Source organism: Rhincodon typus, chromosome 8 (assembly GCF_021869965.1).
Source record: "Rhincodon typus isolate 14 chromosome 8, sRhiTyp1.1, whole genome shotgun sequence".
Taxonomy (NCBI): domain Eukaryota; kingdom Metazoa; phylum Chordata; class Chondrichthyes; order Orectolobiformes; family Rhincodontidae; genus Rhincodon; species Rhincodon typus.
In genome coordinates, this window is record NC_063339.1 from 11,309,298 (window position 1) to 11,327,841 (window position 18,544).

The 18,544-nt window shown below is 40.3% G+C and overlaps 3 protein-coding genes across 3 annotated transcripts in view; 2 read left to right on the plus strand and 1 right to left on the minus strand.

Moving 5' to 3' along the window:
• snw1 (SNW domain containing 1) overlaps nt 1-7,872 on the plus strand; it is a 25,845-nt gene extending 17,973 nt beyond the window's left edge. The window contains exons 8-14 of the mRNA XM_020513542.2: nt 385-450; nt 2,232-2,348; nt 2,476-2,617; nt 3,354-3,450; nt 4,227-4,344; nt 6,320-6,483; nt 7,006-7,872. Coding sequence (XP_020369131.1) covers nt 385-450; nt 2,232-2,348; nt 2,476-2,617; nt 3,354-3,450; nt 4,227-4,344; nt 6,320-6,483; nt 7,006-7,210 — 909 coding nt within the window. The 3' untranslated portion in view covers nt 7,211-7,872. The remainder of the gene's footprint in view (nt 1-384; nt 451-2,231; nt 2,349-2,475; nt 2,618-3,353; nt 3,451-4,226; nt 4,345-6,319; nt 6,484-7,005) is intronic.
• Nucleotides 7,442-15,489, minus strand: LOC109913982 (SRA stem-loop interacting RNA binding protein). Its single transcript, XM_020513550.2, has 4 exons — nt 15,361-15,489; nt 12,890-12,948; nt 9,469-9,576; nt 7,442-7,569 (listed from the first exon to the last, which is right to left on the minus strand). Exons 1-4 carry the CDS (start codon nt 15,425-15,427, stop codon nt 7,498-7,500), a joined length of 306 nt encoding a protein of 101 aa, XP_020369139.2. The 5' UTR covers nt 15,428-15,489; the 3' UTR covers nt 7,442-7,497.
• Nucleotides 15,490-15,616: 127 nt separating this feature from the next.
• The window catches only part of alkbh1 (alkB homolog 1, histone H2A dioxygenase), a 36,407-nt gene continuing 33,479 nt past the window's right edge, over nt 15,617-18,544 (plus strand). The window contains exon 1 of the mRNA XM_048600398.1: nt 15,617-15,760. Coding sequence (XP_048456355.1) covers nt 15,632-15,760 — 129 coding nt within the window. The 5' untranslated portion in view covers nt 15,617-15,631. The remainder of the gene's footprint in view (nt 15,761-18,544) is intronic.

An 18,544-nucleotide genomic window follows, 5' to 3' on the forward strand; every position in this document is an offset into this window, starting at 1 on the left:
GTACAGTGATTTCTTAGATGAAGCCAAAGTGGCATCTCCCTGGCAACATAGAGCAAAGGAATGCGTGTTAATAATTAAACGGGTGGCACTTTTCTGAGGTCCTACATTCCCTCACCCTGACCATTTTAACTGGGTCTTTAGTTTACTGTTTCTAAGACCTTGCTGGTTACTCATTTACCTGCCTAACAATTTTCAAGTGGTTGCAAATTAAAAAAATTCACATCAAACACTTTGTGATTTGCATTTGAGGATGTTGGTTTGTCCTTCCTAAATGATTAAACCTTAAGAAAGCTGCCATAATAATGTATTTATTTTTATCAAGTCAGTTGTGCTGTGAAGTTCCTTGTTTGAATTTAATACAGCATTTTGATCTCTTTGTTTTAGATGACTGTGAAAGAACAGCAAGAGTGGAAGATTCCTCCATGCATATCAAACTGGAAGAACGCAAAGGTTAAAAAAAAGTGACTTTTTTATAATCACTTAAAAGTATTTATATCTGGAGTAAACTTAATTATAATAAAATATTCACTTCAACTGTGCCAATAAACCCAATGAAAAAATGTGAAATAATTCAGACAGCATTACTGGGTTGGTAATTTTGTTCTTTCATGTTTCATGAGATGTCAACATCACGGGCAAGGTCAGTATTTGCAGTATTTGTTATTCATCTATAATTGCCTTTGAACTGAGTGGCTTGCTGAACCATTTCGGAGAACATTTAAGAGACAACAGGCTTCTTGTGGGTCTGGAGTTGCATGTTGACCAGACCAGGCAAGGACAGCAGATTTCCTTCCCTAAAGGACTTTGGTGAACCAGATGGTAGTTTAATGATGGGGTTACTGAAATCTGCTTTCTATTCCAGATCTATTGATTGAATTTTTAACTATAGCAGCTGTGGTGATATTTGAACCCATATTTCCATATTTGTCTTAGGATTATTAGCCATTATTAACCCCTAAACCAGCATCATCCCCTAAAATAAAATCCACCTCGTTCAATTCAGTGCAGAAGAATGCTATAAATAATAAAATGTTTAATCGAAAGTCAGACAATTAAAAGCTTTGATATAAGATGCATCTTTGAGTATGTTCTGAGGAAAGAAAGTTGGTACTTGCATTTTCAGAGATCCTAGTACCACTGGCTGATTTGGATAAAATTTAATCCATTGACATCCTAAAAACCGAACTGGTGATATATGTTTAGCTTGAGTACCCTGGCGAAAGTTAAACTTTTAGCGCAAAAGGTAGGGATGCAATTTGAAAAGTGAGGAGTAGTAACTTGGACCAAGAAGTGCTAACCACCTCAAGGAAGGAAAAGGGGGATGTGGGATTTAGTAAAGGTCAGAGCCTCCTCTCAGTCTCCGTTATCATCAAACTTGTGCTGAACTAATCCAAATCTACTTTTGCCACTTACCATACCAATCACTGCCATTGGTTTAAGTTGATCTCACAAAACACGTGCTTGAGGTACGTATTTGGAAGGCCTGTCAGAATGAGCTCAGCAGCTCTCCTTACAGGAAGTGTGTTAGAAAGCACTGGCAATCTGATAGAAACTATGAAAATCTGATGTATTGCCAAACAGATTATGCCCATGGGGTATTGTCATTACATTCAAATAGGATTGTACAAATGTTCCTGAATCTGCTGAAATGTGACTGTCCAGTTCATAACAAGGAAGTTGAACTTAATTGAAGCACTTAATTGAAATCTTGAACCAGGGCTTCAATTGTTGATCCATAATTAAACAAAAAATATTTATTCACCTACGTTAATATTTGGACAAGCTTTATCGTTCAGTGAAGAGCTCTTCCAATAAACTTTAGGTGCAATATTTGTATTCAGTATTTTGTTGGCTTTCTCAGTATTGCATTTCTGTGTAAAACTTTGTGTGTTGGATTGGGACAGCAGTCAGTTCCCGAATTGGTAGGACTATTTTCATTCCTATGGTCCAAAAGAATTAACTCTTGATGAAGTTTACATTGGCAATTAGCTGGCATGGAGACTTCCAAATGAAACTCTACGTTTCCTTATCGAAAGCCTCCGTTCTTGAAAGGTCTCATTAATATATCATGTGAAAGATGAAAATTGAGACTCCCGAACTAAGTTAGCAGACCAGACCATTAGTATCTGCATTCCCTTTTTTTAAATTGTGTGTTGCCTTAGTTCCCTGATTGAGGTACTGGATGCACATTTTTTACAACTCTGCATTGTGCACTTTGTTATATGTTCCAGGGTTATACAATTCCTTTGGACAAACGTCTGGCTGCTGATGGCCGAGGACTTCAAACAGTTCACATCAATGAGAACTTTGCTAAGCTTGCAGAGGCTCTTTACATTGCAGACAGAAAGGTAATTTTTTTGAACTTCTGAAATGTTGTGAAATGTTAGCTAGTTTATTGAGTGATCTCTATGTTTAACCCTATTAAAGTCATTAGAAGCAATTCTACTCCCTAACTGATCTACGTTCTGCACACAGGCTCGTGAAGCTGTAGAGATGCGAGCACAAGTCGAAAGGAAAATGGCTCAAAAGGAGAAGGAGAAGAAGGAAGAGAAGCTCCGAGAATTGGCTCAGATTGCCAGGGAGAGGAGAGCTGGTATCAAGACTCATATAGAAAAAGGTATGAGATATCAGTAAAGAAAGCCCTGCATTTGCATTGTATCCATCTTATTGTACCTCTGGCTCATAAACATAATTTCTTTTAAGGTCAGAGAATTGTGTCAAAGACTGTCAAGTAAACGTTTGAGGACAAAAAGTGCCCTGATGTTGCAGCAGCTTATTAAATCTGCTTTCTGCAAATTTGTTGGCAACTGCATATTCTGTATTGATGATCTATGTTTCTTTTATGGTTCAAATCTTTAAATGAGCTTATGACTTTGTAAGAAAAAGTGAATGCAACTTTAAAAATAAAATCAGCTCAATTTCATGTTTTTTAGTACCACCCTCGTGGAAGAGAACACTTGGGCAATCTATTGTCCCAAGCTACTGCTACTCAAACCAGGATGTGCAGACACAATGCAATCAGTTTATTATGACCTTTTAAAGCCTTGGCCTCAAAGGTTCTAACCTCTGTTGGGTGTTAGCCATTTAACATGCTACATATGTTCTTAAGGACATCACATACAGAATAATGCAACAAATCTGAGCCATTTTAATTGGTCCGTTTTATCTTTAATTCGAAGACTTTCTTAACCATTAATTTGCATTCCTGTGAAGGAGAATACATCCAAAATGTTTGCCTTTCTATTCAGTTCAAGTCAGTAGTATAAGACCAGAAGGGGTGGCCTCCTTTCTTTTAAAAATAAACTGATGATTTTTGTTTAAAAGTGGTATAATTAGTATGTTTTTTCCGAAAGAGGAAAATGAAACAAGAGAACGAGATGAAATTCGACATGAAAGACGAAAAGAACGACAGCACGATCGCAATCTTGCCCGAGCAGCCCCAGATAAGAGGTACATAAGAACTACTACGTAACACCTCTGCATCTTTGAGAAACATCACTTATTTGAGCATTGGATCAGTGCATGTTGTACAAAGTAACATGATGATTTTTCTCACCTCAAAACCTTAGGCTTAGAGCCTGTCATTTTTTTTCCCCTAGAAAAAACTTGCAATTATACGGTATCATTCACATCCTCTGGGTTTACAGGCGGGGAATTACTTCTGAAGTGCAGTCGCTGCAATTTTGCAGGCTTATAGTGAAATATAGTTTTCATCTTGAACGCAGCAAAGCCCCACATTGAGAAAAATAACAAGTTATTGTTTTGAAGCTCATCTTTGACAGATGGTTATTTGACAATGCAGCAGAAAATCCCTTGTCTTAAATACTAATGTAGAATCCTATCTGTTCAGCATATATGACAGACACCACTCCTCTTACAAAAATTTCTGTGCTGGTAATACTACTTTGAAATATCAGCATGGATTTTTGTGCTTAAGTCTCTGGAATGGTCCTTGAATTCACGACACCCTAGCTTTGAGTAGACAGTGTTACCACTGAGCTCAGGCTAACATTAGAAAAAACTATTAGAAACCATGTAAGTTTACCTCTCAAGCCAACTGGTATTATTTGAGACAAGTTCAATATAACGTTGTAGTTGAGTGAGGTTTAGCGTATTTCAGAAATTTGTAATTGTGGAGAATAAAGCTATTTAACATCCTCTAACCTGCAACATCAATTTATGCACTAAATCTGCTGTATAAGTAATTCTACTTATTTAAATATCAGGTCAAAGCTGCAAAGGGATCAGGACCGAGACATCAGTGAGCTAATTGCCTTGGGAGTACCAAATCCACGTGCATCAACTGAAATACAGTATGACCAAAGACTCTTTAACCAGAACAAGGTAAACTAAAGCGGTTGTTACAAATGAATATCATCAGTTAGTGATTTATACAATTATCTCATTCCTTGACATGGGATTGTTTGGGAAATTACCTGGTGCTTTTATTGGTTTGCCTAGCTGGCCAAGTTTCTCTTCATTTTAACACTATGCCAACAGAGAAGATATGCACTTATTATCTCTAACTTTACTCGAACACTTCCCAGCTGGACTCCCACATTTCTTACTCCTCTTCCCCTGTGAATCGTACACAATTTGTCACCCTTGACCCCAGCAATGGGCCAAAATTTGTAATGCTCTAAAAATTGATTTTTTTTTTTCCTGCTTGAAACCTTTTTGAAGAGTGCAAGAGGAGCATTACTGCACATACCTAAAACTGAAGTGTCAAACTGGTGAAGCTACAATATGGAACTACTTTTATGCCAAATAGCAAAAGTAGCAGTGATAGAGCTAAGCCATCATATACAATCTAAGTTTTGCAGTCCTTTCACATGTCATGATTGGTGGTGGACAATTAAACATTTCACTGATGGAGGAGGCTCCACAAATAATTTCATCCTTAAATGATGGGGGAATTTAGCACAACAATGCAAGAAGAAAATGAGGCTGAAACATTTGTAACAAAATCCCAGCCAGAGTGTCCATCAAGTGATTTATCTGGTCTCCTCTGGAGGTCCCCAGCATCACAGATGCTAGTCTTCAGCCAATTTGATTCACTTAGTGTAATCTCAAAAAACTGATGAAGGTACTGGATACTACAAAGCCTATGGGCCTTGACAATATCTAGCAATAGTTCTGAACTGGTTCTGGAGCACAAGTCTCATGTCCCTAGCCAAGCTGTATCACCACTTGCATCAACCTGACCAAATAACCATCCTGTTAGCCCACTGTCAATCATCACCAAAGTGATGGAAACTGTCATCAACAATGCTTTCAACTAGCATTTGCTTAGCAATAACCTGCTCGCTGGTCCTGGTGCAATCCAAACAGGGTGCCAGTCAGCTGCTGATGCCATACAGCCTTGTTTCAAATATGGACAAAAAAAAGCTGAACTCTAGAGGTTAAGTGAATGTTTTTGCCTTCAACATCAAGGAACACTGGCAACACTGCAAGTGGGAAACGGTGTGTGGGGGTTGGGGTGGGGTTGTGTTTCAATAATGATAGAGATTGATGAGTGGCAAAAATAGCCTTTTTATTGAGCATCGACAGTAGCACAGTTCAAGGCAGCGATGGAATCTGATGTACAGTTTTACACAGTTCTAATATACATTAAAATTTAAGTATTATGGTGTCACATTGTTGTATCTGTTGTCCACACATCTGTCCTGGGGAAGCAGGAGATGGGTTAAGCACTTGCTAAATGCTGGTTGTTACTCCTGATGGGATTAGAATGTCTTTTCGGTCCGAGTTTGCATAATTAAGAGGCGTTGATCTTTTTGTCTTTAAAATTAGTAATGTTAGTAAAAAATACTCGACCTATGATCTAAGTAAGTGAGAAATTATATATGTACTAAATAAAAAGGATAAAGGATATTAAACTGATCTCCTGCAGCTGGGTCATGAGATTTAATTTACTGTTCCCAGTTTTGATAGTTCTTACATATTCATTCACAGTTTCATGGAAGTTCTGTTTTGATAGTAATAAGGGGGTAGCAACCCTATTTAATATGTATCTAGATAAGGTACATCCTCTTCAGGTCCTGAGAGACAGTTGCTAAGGGCTAATTAATATTATAATCTTTCCATAATTTTGAGTGGGTTATGGAAGCACGATGGCGGGGGTGCTATTGTTCTGAGTCAGTTATGGCATTAAAGCTGATTAAGGGGTGGTGTTTGATACAGAACCAGATCTGCACATTTTCACCAAGCTTTCAGTGCAGACTCATGGGGCCAAAGGGCCTGTTTCCATACTGTAGGGATTCTATGGTCCACTACTTGAAAAATTTCTTTTGGATCAAGTCTTGTTTTATGTTGCCAGGGGATGGACAGTGGTTTTGCAGGAGGAGAAGACGAGCTTTACAATGTTTATGATCAGCCCTGGAGAACTGGCAAGGAAATGGCTCAAAACGTGTACAGACCAAACAAGAATGCTGATAAAGACACTTATGGTGATGATTTGGACACACTTATGAAAAACAGTCGGTGAGTTTGTTTTCTTAACAATTTAGTACAGGGATATGTGTTTGATCTTAAATGGAACTAAAGTTGATACGATGTGTTTTAATCTCACCTGCTGCAGTCTGGTTCCAGAGCAACATTTCAAGCAATGGGCTGACTATTTCAACGTGATACTTATAGAAGTCAACGTCTGTTTCTAACCTTCAGATATCAGTTCTGTTCTTAGGAATGATTTTACATTTTTTAATATTGGCTAATCTTCACCCCTTCAGAGTTGGGGCTTTCAAATAAGACAGAGGAAAGAGGCAGCACGGTTTTTAGTTGATTTTTCTGCAATCATGTCAAAAGATAATATTAAGACATATGGTGAACTCAAGTAATGGTTGAAAATTCTTTAGTTAATGCTTTTAAAAAAAAAGTCATGACTGAATGATAAGTCTGTCAGTTAAATTCATCAATTTAATTCTTTCATTTCTCAGCTTCCCAACAGAAGTGGCAGTATTTGCTGTTTTATATAATTGTAAACAGTTGTTGTTCTTCTTTTAGGTTTGTTCCAGACCGTGAATTCTCTGGCACAGACCGCAGGCAGCGTCGTGAAGGCCCTGTTCAGTTTGAGAAAGATGAAGAAGATCCCTTTGGTCTGGATAAGTTCTTGGAGGAAGCCAAACAACACGGTGGTGGTTCAAAGAGACCTGAAAGTGGTCGCTCTAAAGAATATGAACACGAGGGAAAGAAGCGAAGAAAGGAATAGATGGACTCTGAAGTGCAGCCTGTTGCTGCTTAATTCAAACCAATATCCTTGATATTTGTTTCTGAACCAACATAATGGAATATCATGATAGAGTTCCCCACTGGGAGTTTTGACAGATGTCTCTGTAAAGTAAAATTCGGTTTGGCCACTTTTTTTGTAATTGAAAAGCTAGAGTAAACACCGAAGGTCTGCAAAGCAAGATTTATAAACAAAAAACGTAAGTCGCAGAAATCTTTTAAGTCACCATCTTTAATTTAAATTCTGACAAACACCTCAAACTTGCACTGTCAACTTGCTGATTCAGTGACCTTATTTTGTCTGCGCCCTTGAGGCAATTTTCTGTTTCTCTGAACTTGAAGCTGTGAAGAGAATGAATTTTTAATGAGTTATCTAATTTCAATTTCTGCTTTAATACAATACCAACATTATCTGCATGGAATGTTTTGCTGTAAGTTGTAGCTTTAAAACTCAACTAAATGTAGCCAAGTTAGTTGACAAAGTCACCTCATCTGCACAGTCCACCGAATGCTAACTAGGTGGTTAGACAGCAGACAGCACTCAACTGTTGGATGAAATTGGCCTTTGTAGCATAGGTTACTGGCTGGTGCCACTGTTTGGTAACGTTTCTGTTTACTTTTAAAATAAAGCAAGTCTTTCTTGTGCATTTGATTTTTTGTTTTGCTATCAGTGACGATAGAAGTTAAGACTGAGCACATGCATAGCAGTTAATCACAGTAAAGCTTTCTAATTCTTCACAACCTCAGGTCTTATACTGCATTCCTTTTTGAAGCTTGTTAATTTTCACACTAAACATTGTGGTTTCTCATACGGTAAACCAACAAAGTTTACACCTGACACAAACCCAGTGTCATCTTCAGGCTCTCTGGCAAATGTTTAAGTAGCTCTTTTAAAAAGAATCTATATAAATATCTTGATTATGGAAAAGTTACTTTTATAAGATCACTTGGAAAGGCACAGTTTGATTTGTGATAGTCAGCATGGATTTGAGAGGGGTAGGTCATACCTTACAAACCTTACTGAATTCTTTGAAGAGGTGACCAAACATGTGGATGAAGGTAGAGCAGTGGATGTGGTATACGTGGATTTAAATAAAGCATTTGATAAGGTTCCCCATGGTAGGCTCTTGCAGAAGGTAAGGAGGCATGGGATAGGGGGAAATGTGGCAGATTGGATTCAGAATTGGCTGACCCTTAGAAGACAAAGGGTGGTAGTGGACGGAAAATATTCAACATGGTGCTCGGTTACAAGTGGTGTACCACAAGGATCTGTTCTGGGTCCTCTTCTATTTGTGATTTTTGTAAATGATTTGGATGAAGGAGTGGAAGGGTGGATTAGCAAGTTCGTGTACGATACGAAGGTGGGTCACGTTGTGGACAGTGCGGAGGGCTGTTCTAGGTTACAAAGAGACATAGAATGCAGAGCTGGGCTGAGAAGTGGCAGATGGAATTTAACCCTGAAAAGTGTGAGGTGATTCATTTTGGAAGGGCAAATTTGAAAGCAAAATACAGGGTTAACAAAGATTCTTGGCGGTGTGGAGGAGCAGAGGGATCGTGGGGTTCATGTTCACAGTTCCCTGAAAGCTGCCACCCAGGTGGATAGAGTTGTTAAGAAGGCGTATGGTGTGTTAGCTTTCATTAATAGGGGGATTGAGTTCAAGAGCCGTGAAGTTATGCTCCAGCTGTACAAAAGCCTGGTTCGTCCAGTTCTGGTCACCTCGTTACAGGAAAGATGTGGAAGCGTTGGAAAAGGTGCAGAGGAGATTTACCAGGATGTTGCCTGGAATGGAGGGAAGGTCTAACGCGAATGGTTGAGAGAGCTAGGGCTTTTCTCTTTAGAACGACAAAGGATGAGAGGTGACTTGATACAGGTGTACAAAATGATCAGAGATATAGATAGAGTAGACAGCCAGAGACTTTTTCCTAGGGTGGAGGTAGCTTTTACGAGGGGGCATAGTTTTAAAGTGAAAGGAGGTAGATATCGGGGAGACGTCAGAGGTAAGTTCTTTACTCAGAGTGGTAGGGGCGTGGAATGCATTGCCGGAGAGGGTAGTGGAGTCGGCCTCATTAGGGGCATTTAAGCGGCTATTAGATAGGCATATGGATGATAGTTTAAGGTAGGGGTGGAGGTTAGATTGACCTTAGGTTTCGGCTAAAAGTTCGGCACAACATAGTGGGCCGAAGGGCCTGTACGGTGCTGTACTGTTCTAAGAGTAAAAATAAATAGTGTTTTGAAACTACCTTTGCCCCTTCAATGAGGTGTGGTTCTTTCTGCAGTGCATTCTGAAGTCCTTCTTCTGTATTGAAGCCAACCCAACAGAATCCTTTGTGAAATCCAGTTTCTTTGTCCTGCAATAAAGTTCCATAGTGCTGAACATTACAAATCAAGAACATTTATTAACATACATGTAAGGTAGAGTTCATTTGTTTCCAATATAATAACCCTGTCCTAACCATTCAATCTGAAATTTTCCTATATTCACATCTAATAGCCAGTTTTATTTTGTCTGGTGAAGTATCACTAGATGTCTTACATGACAACAACTCAAAAAGCCAACTTATCACCTTCAACCCCCTCCACACAAACCATACTGCTCACCATAGCCTCTAATGATTTTGCTATCTCCTAACTCAGGATAAAAGGCTGTTTGCAGGTTTGATACCATTTAACCCATAAATTCAGTTTCTGCCCACTCAATCCCTTGTTTTCATCTCAGTTCATCTGCTAAATCCTTTATGTCTCTGTCTCAAGTTTAATTACACTGATACGAGAAGGAGGATGAGCAACTGGTATCATAACTTTTCATCGAGACTTTCATTTCAAATTCTCATTCACAATTTTTATCTCCCAACTAACTCAAATTCTTGAGCATAATCCCCTTGCTCCTACTTTTAACCTAACCACCTCCCACATACACAGTAATGTGATCATTAATAAGCCTCATGATAGCTAGTGTAATTTTAAATTTATTCACAACATAGGATACTCTTTCAAGGGGCAATTAAGAAATCAACCACAATGCCATGCGTTGGGGAGTGAAGAGTCACATATCAGTCAGACCTCAAAGATGGCAGATTTCCTTCTCGAAAAAAGACATTTCTTAACAGGATGGGTTCTTATGACAATACAATAGTTTCATGGTCATGCTTTAAATTTCACATCTAATAGCATGTAAAATCCAATAAAGGGATCCAAATTTGTCCCTGTGAATTCAGTGTCCAGATCACTAGACCAATACTATAAACACCAGCTCTATTTCATGGCTAGAATCATGGAGTACAGGAACATACAGCACATCACAACTGCATCAGTGTCTTACTCTAAATGACATCCATTGTCATACACAATCATATATTTCTCCCTTTATATATAACGAACATCATTATAGTGACATGCTCCACCATAAAATATAATCCAAATTTTGTTTTCTAACTCAACCATTATCTTAAATTTGTGCTTGACCTGTGGCCATTTTGGAAAATGGAGGATTGAAAAATAGACGAGAGTGGAGCTAAGCAGATCAGACAGGATTGTATTGAATGATGGAATAGGCTGAATAGTCTGTTCCTAATGCTGTTATGAAAATGTCATTATAACCCTGCATAGCTTAGAACACTGATCAAAAAATCATTGTTCAACATTCTCACAGTCAGTGAATAAAAAGTCCCAAATTTCATAATTGTCTCTTTGTGATTCTAAGTTTCACCCCCAGTACTTTCCAGTGGCTTTATCCATAATTCCCTTGAGATCATTTCAAGTTTTGGAATCAGAATGTCGTGTACAAGGCTATTGACCTTTCCTGTACGTATCAGCCGGTTAAACTCTCAAACCCTGCTAATTCTCTCTTCAGATGCCAAGCCTCATGAAAATCACAAACAAATCTGTTTCCAAACTTTTGGGTCATAACCACTTGCTCCATTTTTAGAAATCCGTGTTGCTACTAGTTCTTTTGCAAAGTACCTTAAATTTGAGTTCCTTTGTTCCTTTTCTCCCCAATCTCTGTATAAACCTCTCATGACTTTGGCATCTCTAACAAATCTCCTCTCAACTTGCTCAATGAAAAACATGGCCAGCTTCTCCAGTCTATCCATGCAACAGAAACCTCTCATCCTGAAAACCACGCTTCTAAAATCTTTTCTGCATCCTTCCTAAAGTAGATGCCCAGAATTGGTCACAAAACTCCATGAGACCAAATTAGTGTTTTATTAAAAGATTATTCCATACCTTGATTGTTTTCATGCTGTATATCTCTATTTAGAAAATCCAGGATCTTGCAAGCTTTCTTAAACGACTTTCTCTACCTAACCTGTCACCTTCAACTATCTCTGCTTACAAATCCCCAGGTTTCTCTGTTCTTGTACCTCCCAATTAAAAATCACACCCGTTGTGGTTATGAGACAACAAGGTGCAGAGCTGGATGAACACAGCAGACCAAGCAGATTCAGAGGAGCAGGAAAGCTGACATTTCGAGCCCAGACCCTTCTTCAGAAGGGTTATGTTCATTCTTCTCAGTTCTCCTACAAAAACATATCACTTCACGCTTTTCTGCATTAAGTTTCATTTGCAATATGACAGACCTTTCAACCAGCCTGACAACGCCCTGGACGTTTATGACTGCATTCTTCACAGTATGGTACTTTTTCCAAAATTAGCGATGACACTGCACCTTGTACATTTATGTCCAAGATTATTAATGTACATTGAGAACAGCACTGACCCTCGTCCCAACCTTTGGCAAACCCTATTATAGACATTCCTTCAAAAAGCAACTTAGTACTGTTTCCTGCATATCTGATTCCATGTCCAAAACTGTACACATTACTCCCAACTTACAGGTTTAATATTACAGCTCCGCCTTTGTATTCTATGCCCTTAAACGACAAAACCAGCGATGCTTTTTTTTATTTAAAAAACTTGATGGCCATGTTTGTTTGCACATCCACTGTTATGACTCTTGCAGCTCCATCCTAAAAACACTAATACTATGTCCAAAGTTTCCCAACTGAAGATGCATTACCTTCTATATTTTTCAAAAAACAAAATCACATTTTCCACATTAAACTACATCTGCTCATTTGTCTCCAGAACCAGGGGTTCACATTGCGAGGATTCGGGGTAGACCATTTAGGACGGAGATGAGGAGACATTTCTTCACCCAAAGAGTGGTGAGCCTATGGAATTCATTACCACAGGAAGTAGTTGATGACAAAACAGTGAATGTATTCAAGAGGTGGCTAGATATAGCACTTGGGGCAAATAGGATCAAAGGTTTTGGGGAGAAAGCAGGATTAGGCTATTGAGTTGGACAACCAGCCGTGATTGTGATGAACGGCAGAGCAGGCTCGAAGGGCCAAATGGCCTCTTCCTGCACCTATGTTTCTATCTTAGCTTTTCTAAAGAACCTTTAATGTAAAAAGGAATCATTTTTATAAGTAAGATACAGAAAATAAAAAGCAATGCTCTATGGAACATGACTGACCAAATTCTTCTCATCCAGGACTCTGTCAAATATGAAGTGTCTCAACAGTGCATGGAGAATTTGATGATTATACATTATTGACTTCAGAAACTGAAAAATCTAGTCCATGGAATGCAAAAAAATCTTCAACATGTATTCATTTGAACAGACCAAAATGCTAATCCAGCCAAATAAATACTCACAAATGGAAGGAGACATTTCTTGACTTGTCCGAACTGCCCAAAATATTCTTTGATTTCTTCTGCAAAAATACAGAGGGGCACACTTAATCCTAAAATTTTCTAAACATTTAATGGATATTCTAGAAATCAAATTTTAAGAAGAATACAGTAACTAGGAGACAAAAACAGAAAAGCTCAGCAGGTCTGGCGGCAGCATCATAGAATCAGAATCCCTACAGTGTGGAAACAGGCCATTTGGCCCAACAAGTCCACAGTGACCTTCCAAAAAGCATCCCATCTAGACCCATCCCCCTACCCTCTCCTTGTAACCCTGCAGTTCCCAGGGCTAAACCACCTAGCTTGCATATCCCTGGACACTATGGGCAATTTAGCAACGCCAATCCACTTAACCTGCACATTTTTGGACTGTGGTAGGAAACCGAAGCACCTGAAGGAAACCCACACAGACATGGGGAGAATGTGCAAACTCCACACAGACAGTGTCCAAGGATGGAATGAAACCGATGTCCCTGGCGCTGTGAGGCAGCAGTGCTAACCACTGAGACACCATGCTGCTGGAGAGAAATCAGAGTTAACATTTCAGGTCCAGTGGCCTTTCTTCATGGCAGTAAATGGAATGAGTGGATAGCAAGATCCTTGAAACTGCCGTTCAGTATAATCATGGTTGATCTTCTGCCTCAATGCCACTTGCCAACTGCATTCTACATCCACTAGTATTCAAAGATTAAAAATCAAAGTATTCCAACTTTGAGGGCATTCAATTTTGGGACATTGAAAACCTTCAGGTAGATTTACCCCTCAGGTCCCTTTTAAATCTTTGTCTCACCTTAAAAATATGCCTTCTAGTTTTGAACTCCCCAACCTTAGGGAAAAAAAACCACTGCTATTCACCTCATCTAATCCCCTCATGATTTTATGAACTTCTACAAAAAGGTCACCCTTAACCTCTTGCATTCCAATGAAAAAAAGTCCCAAGCTCTCCTGTCTCTCTCTAACTCAAAACTTCCAGTTCCAGAAGGTAAGTCTCCTTGTAAGTCTTTCTGAACTCACTCCAATTTAATAATATCATTCCTATACCAGCACAAGAACTGTACACAGTAATGCAAATTGTTGCCTCAGCAATGTCCTGTACAACCTCAACATGACATCCCACACCCATACTCAATGGTCTGAGAAATGAAGGCAAGTGTGCTAAATATCTTCTTAACCACCCTGCCTACGTATGACGCAACTTGCGAAGAACTATGTACCTGAACCCCTAGGTCTCTCTGCTTGAGAACACGACTTAGGGCCCTACAAGTCTTGCCCTTGTTCATCTTACCAAAACACAATACCTCAAATTTATCCAAATTAAAATCCATTGGCCCTCCTCAGCCCATTGGCCCAATTCATCAAGATTTCTCTGTAATCTTAGATAATCTTCTTCACTCTCCACGATACCACCAATTTGTGTCATCTGCAAACTTGCTACTGGTGCCTCTTAAATTATCATCCAAATCCCAAAAGTGTTTACAGCCAAATTAGTCTTTGAAAAGTAAATTCAATTGGAAATTGAAGTAGGAAATCTGAAACCAATGTGTCTACAGCAAGCTTCCGCTATAGCAATGTTACAACAGATAATCAGTGCTAAAATGAACTCAGACACCAGAACCATTCAGCTAAAGGACAGAATACTGACATGTAAATGAGAAATGTGCAATTAATCAATGTTTCTTATCAGAACTTAAGAGATTCAGATAGGCCTTTAAAGAGTTGGCACTGAGAGGATGTTTCCCTTTGTGGGGGAAATCTAGAACTTAGACAGCATGTTTCAAAATAAGGAACAAAAATAGAAATTGCTGGGAAAGCTCAGCAAGTCTGGCAGCATCTGCGGACAGAAATCAGAGTTAGCGTTTCGGGTCGACTGACCCTTCCTCAGAACAAGGGTTCTCCATTAAGTCCGGGTTGAAGAGTAATTTCATCTTTCAGAAGGTCACTGGCGTTTAGAACTCTTCCACAGATAATGATGAAGATTTGCTCACTGAAATTACCGAAAGCTGAAATAGCCAGTTGTTCAATCATCAAGAGAGGTAAGGGGTTCTTTGGGCGAAAAACAGTCGGGCAAGAAAGTAGAATTCAAATCACAATCAGATCAAACACGATCTTATGCAATGGTACAGAGGCCCAACTCCTCCTGCCCCTCAATTCTAATGATCCTTTGAACCAGCCCAGCTTGGAGACCACCACAATAAAACAAAGAACCGCGGATGGTAGATATCTAAAACAAAAACAGAAATCGCTGGGGAAACTCAGTGAGGTTTGGAGGTTTCTGCGCCGGGAGAGTATTAACTTTTCGAGTCCAGCGACCCTCCTTCAGATGTGGTTCTTGGAAAACCATCATAACCGCTGCTTCAAATCTACCCCCATTAAAATACTTCCCCTTGCAGCCGCGACTAACACGCATGACACAGGATGAAAACAGTATCACTTACTGCTAGCCAAGGACCAGGGGATCCGCGACACGAAAACCTCGAAGCTCTTTCGCGAAGGAGCCGCCATCTTGTAACGGCCGCCTGGTGCCTCGCGCTGACCTTCGACCTCCCCACCTTGGTATTGAGAGAAAAAAATTAAAGGATTAAAGTTTCTGAAATCAGCTGCATATTGAATATAATTCGATTTCAAGATAGGGATGGGGTGTGAGTTTAAAAATCGAAGTGGTGAATAAATGTGACGAGTTCAGTTGTTGTTGCAGGACAGTAGCCGATGGCGGCCGCTCTCCTGGAGCAAGGTGAAGATGCCTTCAGGAGGCTCTTCAAATACTACAAGAGGCACCAACCCCCGCCCGATTTATCGGGGATCGTCGACTTTTCCAGAGCGCAGCAGAACGGTAAAGTAAGTACTGGAACTGGAAGTTGACCATCAAGAAAATGGGGGTGGGGGTGAGAACTTTAATGTTTACGATCTTCATCCCCTACTCCGAAAAGAATACATGCCAAGTATTTTGTTCACTTGTAAATGTAAAATCCAGATAGTCACGGAGAAGGTTGCTCCACGTGTAAATATCAAACCAGATGCCATTTTTTTTGAGGTGATCTTATTGAAAATTCTTAAGGGACTTGACAGAGTCAATGCTGAGTTAGTAAGGGACTTCAGTTGGTGATGTTCCTGTGTATGTTCTGTCCTCCTAGTTGGTAGTAGGCGCAGATTTAAAAGGATGCTGTCTAACGAGCCTTAATTATTAGCTGCAGTGTATCTTGTCGATGGCACACACTGTTTCCACTGTGTCTCAGTGGTGGACATGGCACTAAATACTCTGAGATAGTAGGAACTGCAGATGCTGGAGAATCCGAGACAGCAAGGTGCAGGGCTGGATGAGCGAACTTCCCCACATATACACTTCAAGGTACTCGGTTGGATGAGCCAGTCCAGTTGACGATTAACATATAAAATGATAAACCGTTGCCATATAGGATTTAAGGTGAGCCAGTGTCATAGTGGTAATATCAGTATTTCAGTAATCCTGAACCCGAGGTTAACATTTTGGAGATATGGGTTCAAATCCCACCGTAGCAGAAAGCGAAATTGGAATTCAATCAGAGATAGTAAAAGCTGCCGATGCTGAAGAAGGGTCCTGACCCGAAATGTCAACTTTCCTACTCCTCTGATGCTGCCTGGCCTGCTGTGTTCCTCCAGCTCCATGTTGTGTTATCTCGAAATTGGAATTCAAGGTAGCTTAATATCATCTAAAACGCACTTGCTTCACTAATGTCCTTTAGGGGAGAAAATCTGCTGTCCTTACCTTGTCTGGCCTACATGTGACTCCAGACCAGCAGCAGTCTGGTTACTCTTAAGTGCCCTCTGTGTGATAAATGCTCATCTAACTAATGATGCCCACAGTAAGAAATCACACAACACCAGGTTATAATCCAACAAGTTTATTTGAAAATTAAGGCTTTCGGAACATTACTCTCACACACTCTCTCTTCCACACAGGCACACACACTCTCTCTCTTTCCCACACACACACACACTCTCTCTGTCTCCCTCTCTCTCCACACACACAAACTTGCACGCACGCACTCTCTCTCTCTCTGTATCTTGCACGCATGCACTCTATCTCTCTGTCTCTCTTGCAGGCACAATCTTTCTCTCTTGCACGCTCTCTCTTTCTTACATGCACACTCTCTTGCATGCACACACTCTCTCTCTCTTGCATGCGCGCGCTCTCTCTCTCTTGCACGCACACACTGACTCTCTCCCCAGCGCCACTTTGACAAGGTAGACATGGAAGGATTGATTCCCCTTGTTGGAGAGTCTAGGACCAGAGGATTAATCTCAGAATAAGGGGTTGCACATTTAAGGCAGAGATAGAATGGAATAGTCTTTATTGTCACATGCACTTGAATGAATGCAGTGAAAAGTTTGTAATGTCACTTCTGTGGTGGCGCCATCTTAGATACAGGGTACCGAGGTAAAGATACTTTAAGTGTTTGTTACAGAATTGAAAGACTGAAGAAGAGCCTAGCATAGGGATACAAAGTTTTAAAAAGTACTCGAATTACTCAAGGCCCAGAATAATAATAAAAGGTATCTTTAAAAGTATTCAAACAATAGTCCTTTTCACTGAATCCGTGCCCGCTGGGCTTCAGAACATGAGGTCTTGCTGCCTCCACATGCTGGCCTTCAGCCCAGACTCCCCTCCAGGACTCATCTCCAGGACCTATCTCCCAGATCGGCCTACACACAGGCTGCTCCTGCTCTGGGCTCCAGCTGCAATTTGCTTCTGGGACTCTCCTCCCAGGTTGGCCTGTGCTTGGTCTGCTCCCACTCCGAGAAATGGCCGTGATTCGCTTCCAGGACTCGCCTCCAGTTCTGGCATGGAATCCGACTTGTCTCCTGCGTCCAGCTGGACTCACACTCACCCCCATTCTCCATTCCCTCCGGGTAGGGTAATTTAAGAAATTAAAAGTTGGAGAGGGGAAGAAAAACTGCAGAAAAGAGGGGAAAAAAAGGAAAAGGAACTGGCAAAGCAGAGGAGCTCTGACTAGAGTGTCCTACTGTACCGCCATCTTGAATCTTGAAGAGGAGTTTCTTCTCGAGAGGGTAGTGAATCTGTGGAATACTTTACCGCAGAGGGCTGTTGAGGCCGGATCTTTAAGTATAATTAAGGACGCTTGAAATATTGTCTTGCTAATTTAGGGCGGGCATAAAATCTTGATGCCTCTCCACTTCATTAAGTAATTTGGGTGGAGTCTTGTGCTGCAGTGTTAGTGTCCCTACCTCTGAACCAAGTGGCCTAGGTTCAAGTCCCACTCCAGAAGTGTGCTAATATCTCTGAACAGATTGATATAGAAAATATCTAGTCACGTTGTGCAGGGCCTGGGAAGTTTCCACCCCGTGTTTCAAATGAATCAAAAGAATGTTAAACTTTTTGTTGGCTCTTGTGGTGCAGTGATAATGAGCCCAGCACAACTGCTACCAACTGGGCCACACAGCTGAAACTTGACACGTGAGATAGTCACTGTTGCAGAATCAAAATCCTGAAACTCCATTCCTCGCAGCTACATGGATGCACCTAGACTACATGCTCTGCAAAGGTTCAAGAAAGCAGCTCACCATTGAGAGGGGCAATAAATGCTGGCCTAGCCATTGATGCCTAAGTGAATGAAAGAGTTT

Coding starts and splice junctions, on each gene's coding strand:
- LOC109913982 (XM_020513550.2), bottom strand. CDS start 15,427: ATGGCGGCTCCTTCGCGAAAGAGCTTCGAGGTTTTCGTGTCGCGGATC. Junction 12,949..15,360: donor CCCCTGGTCCTTGGCTAGCA/GTAAGTGATACT, acceptor GTATTTTTGCAG/AAGAAATCAAAGAATATTTT. Junction 9,577..12,889: donor AGAAATGTCTCCTTCCATTT/GTGAGTATTTAT, acceptor ACTTTATTGCAG/GACAAAGAAACTGGATTTCA.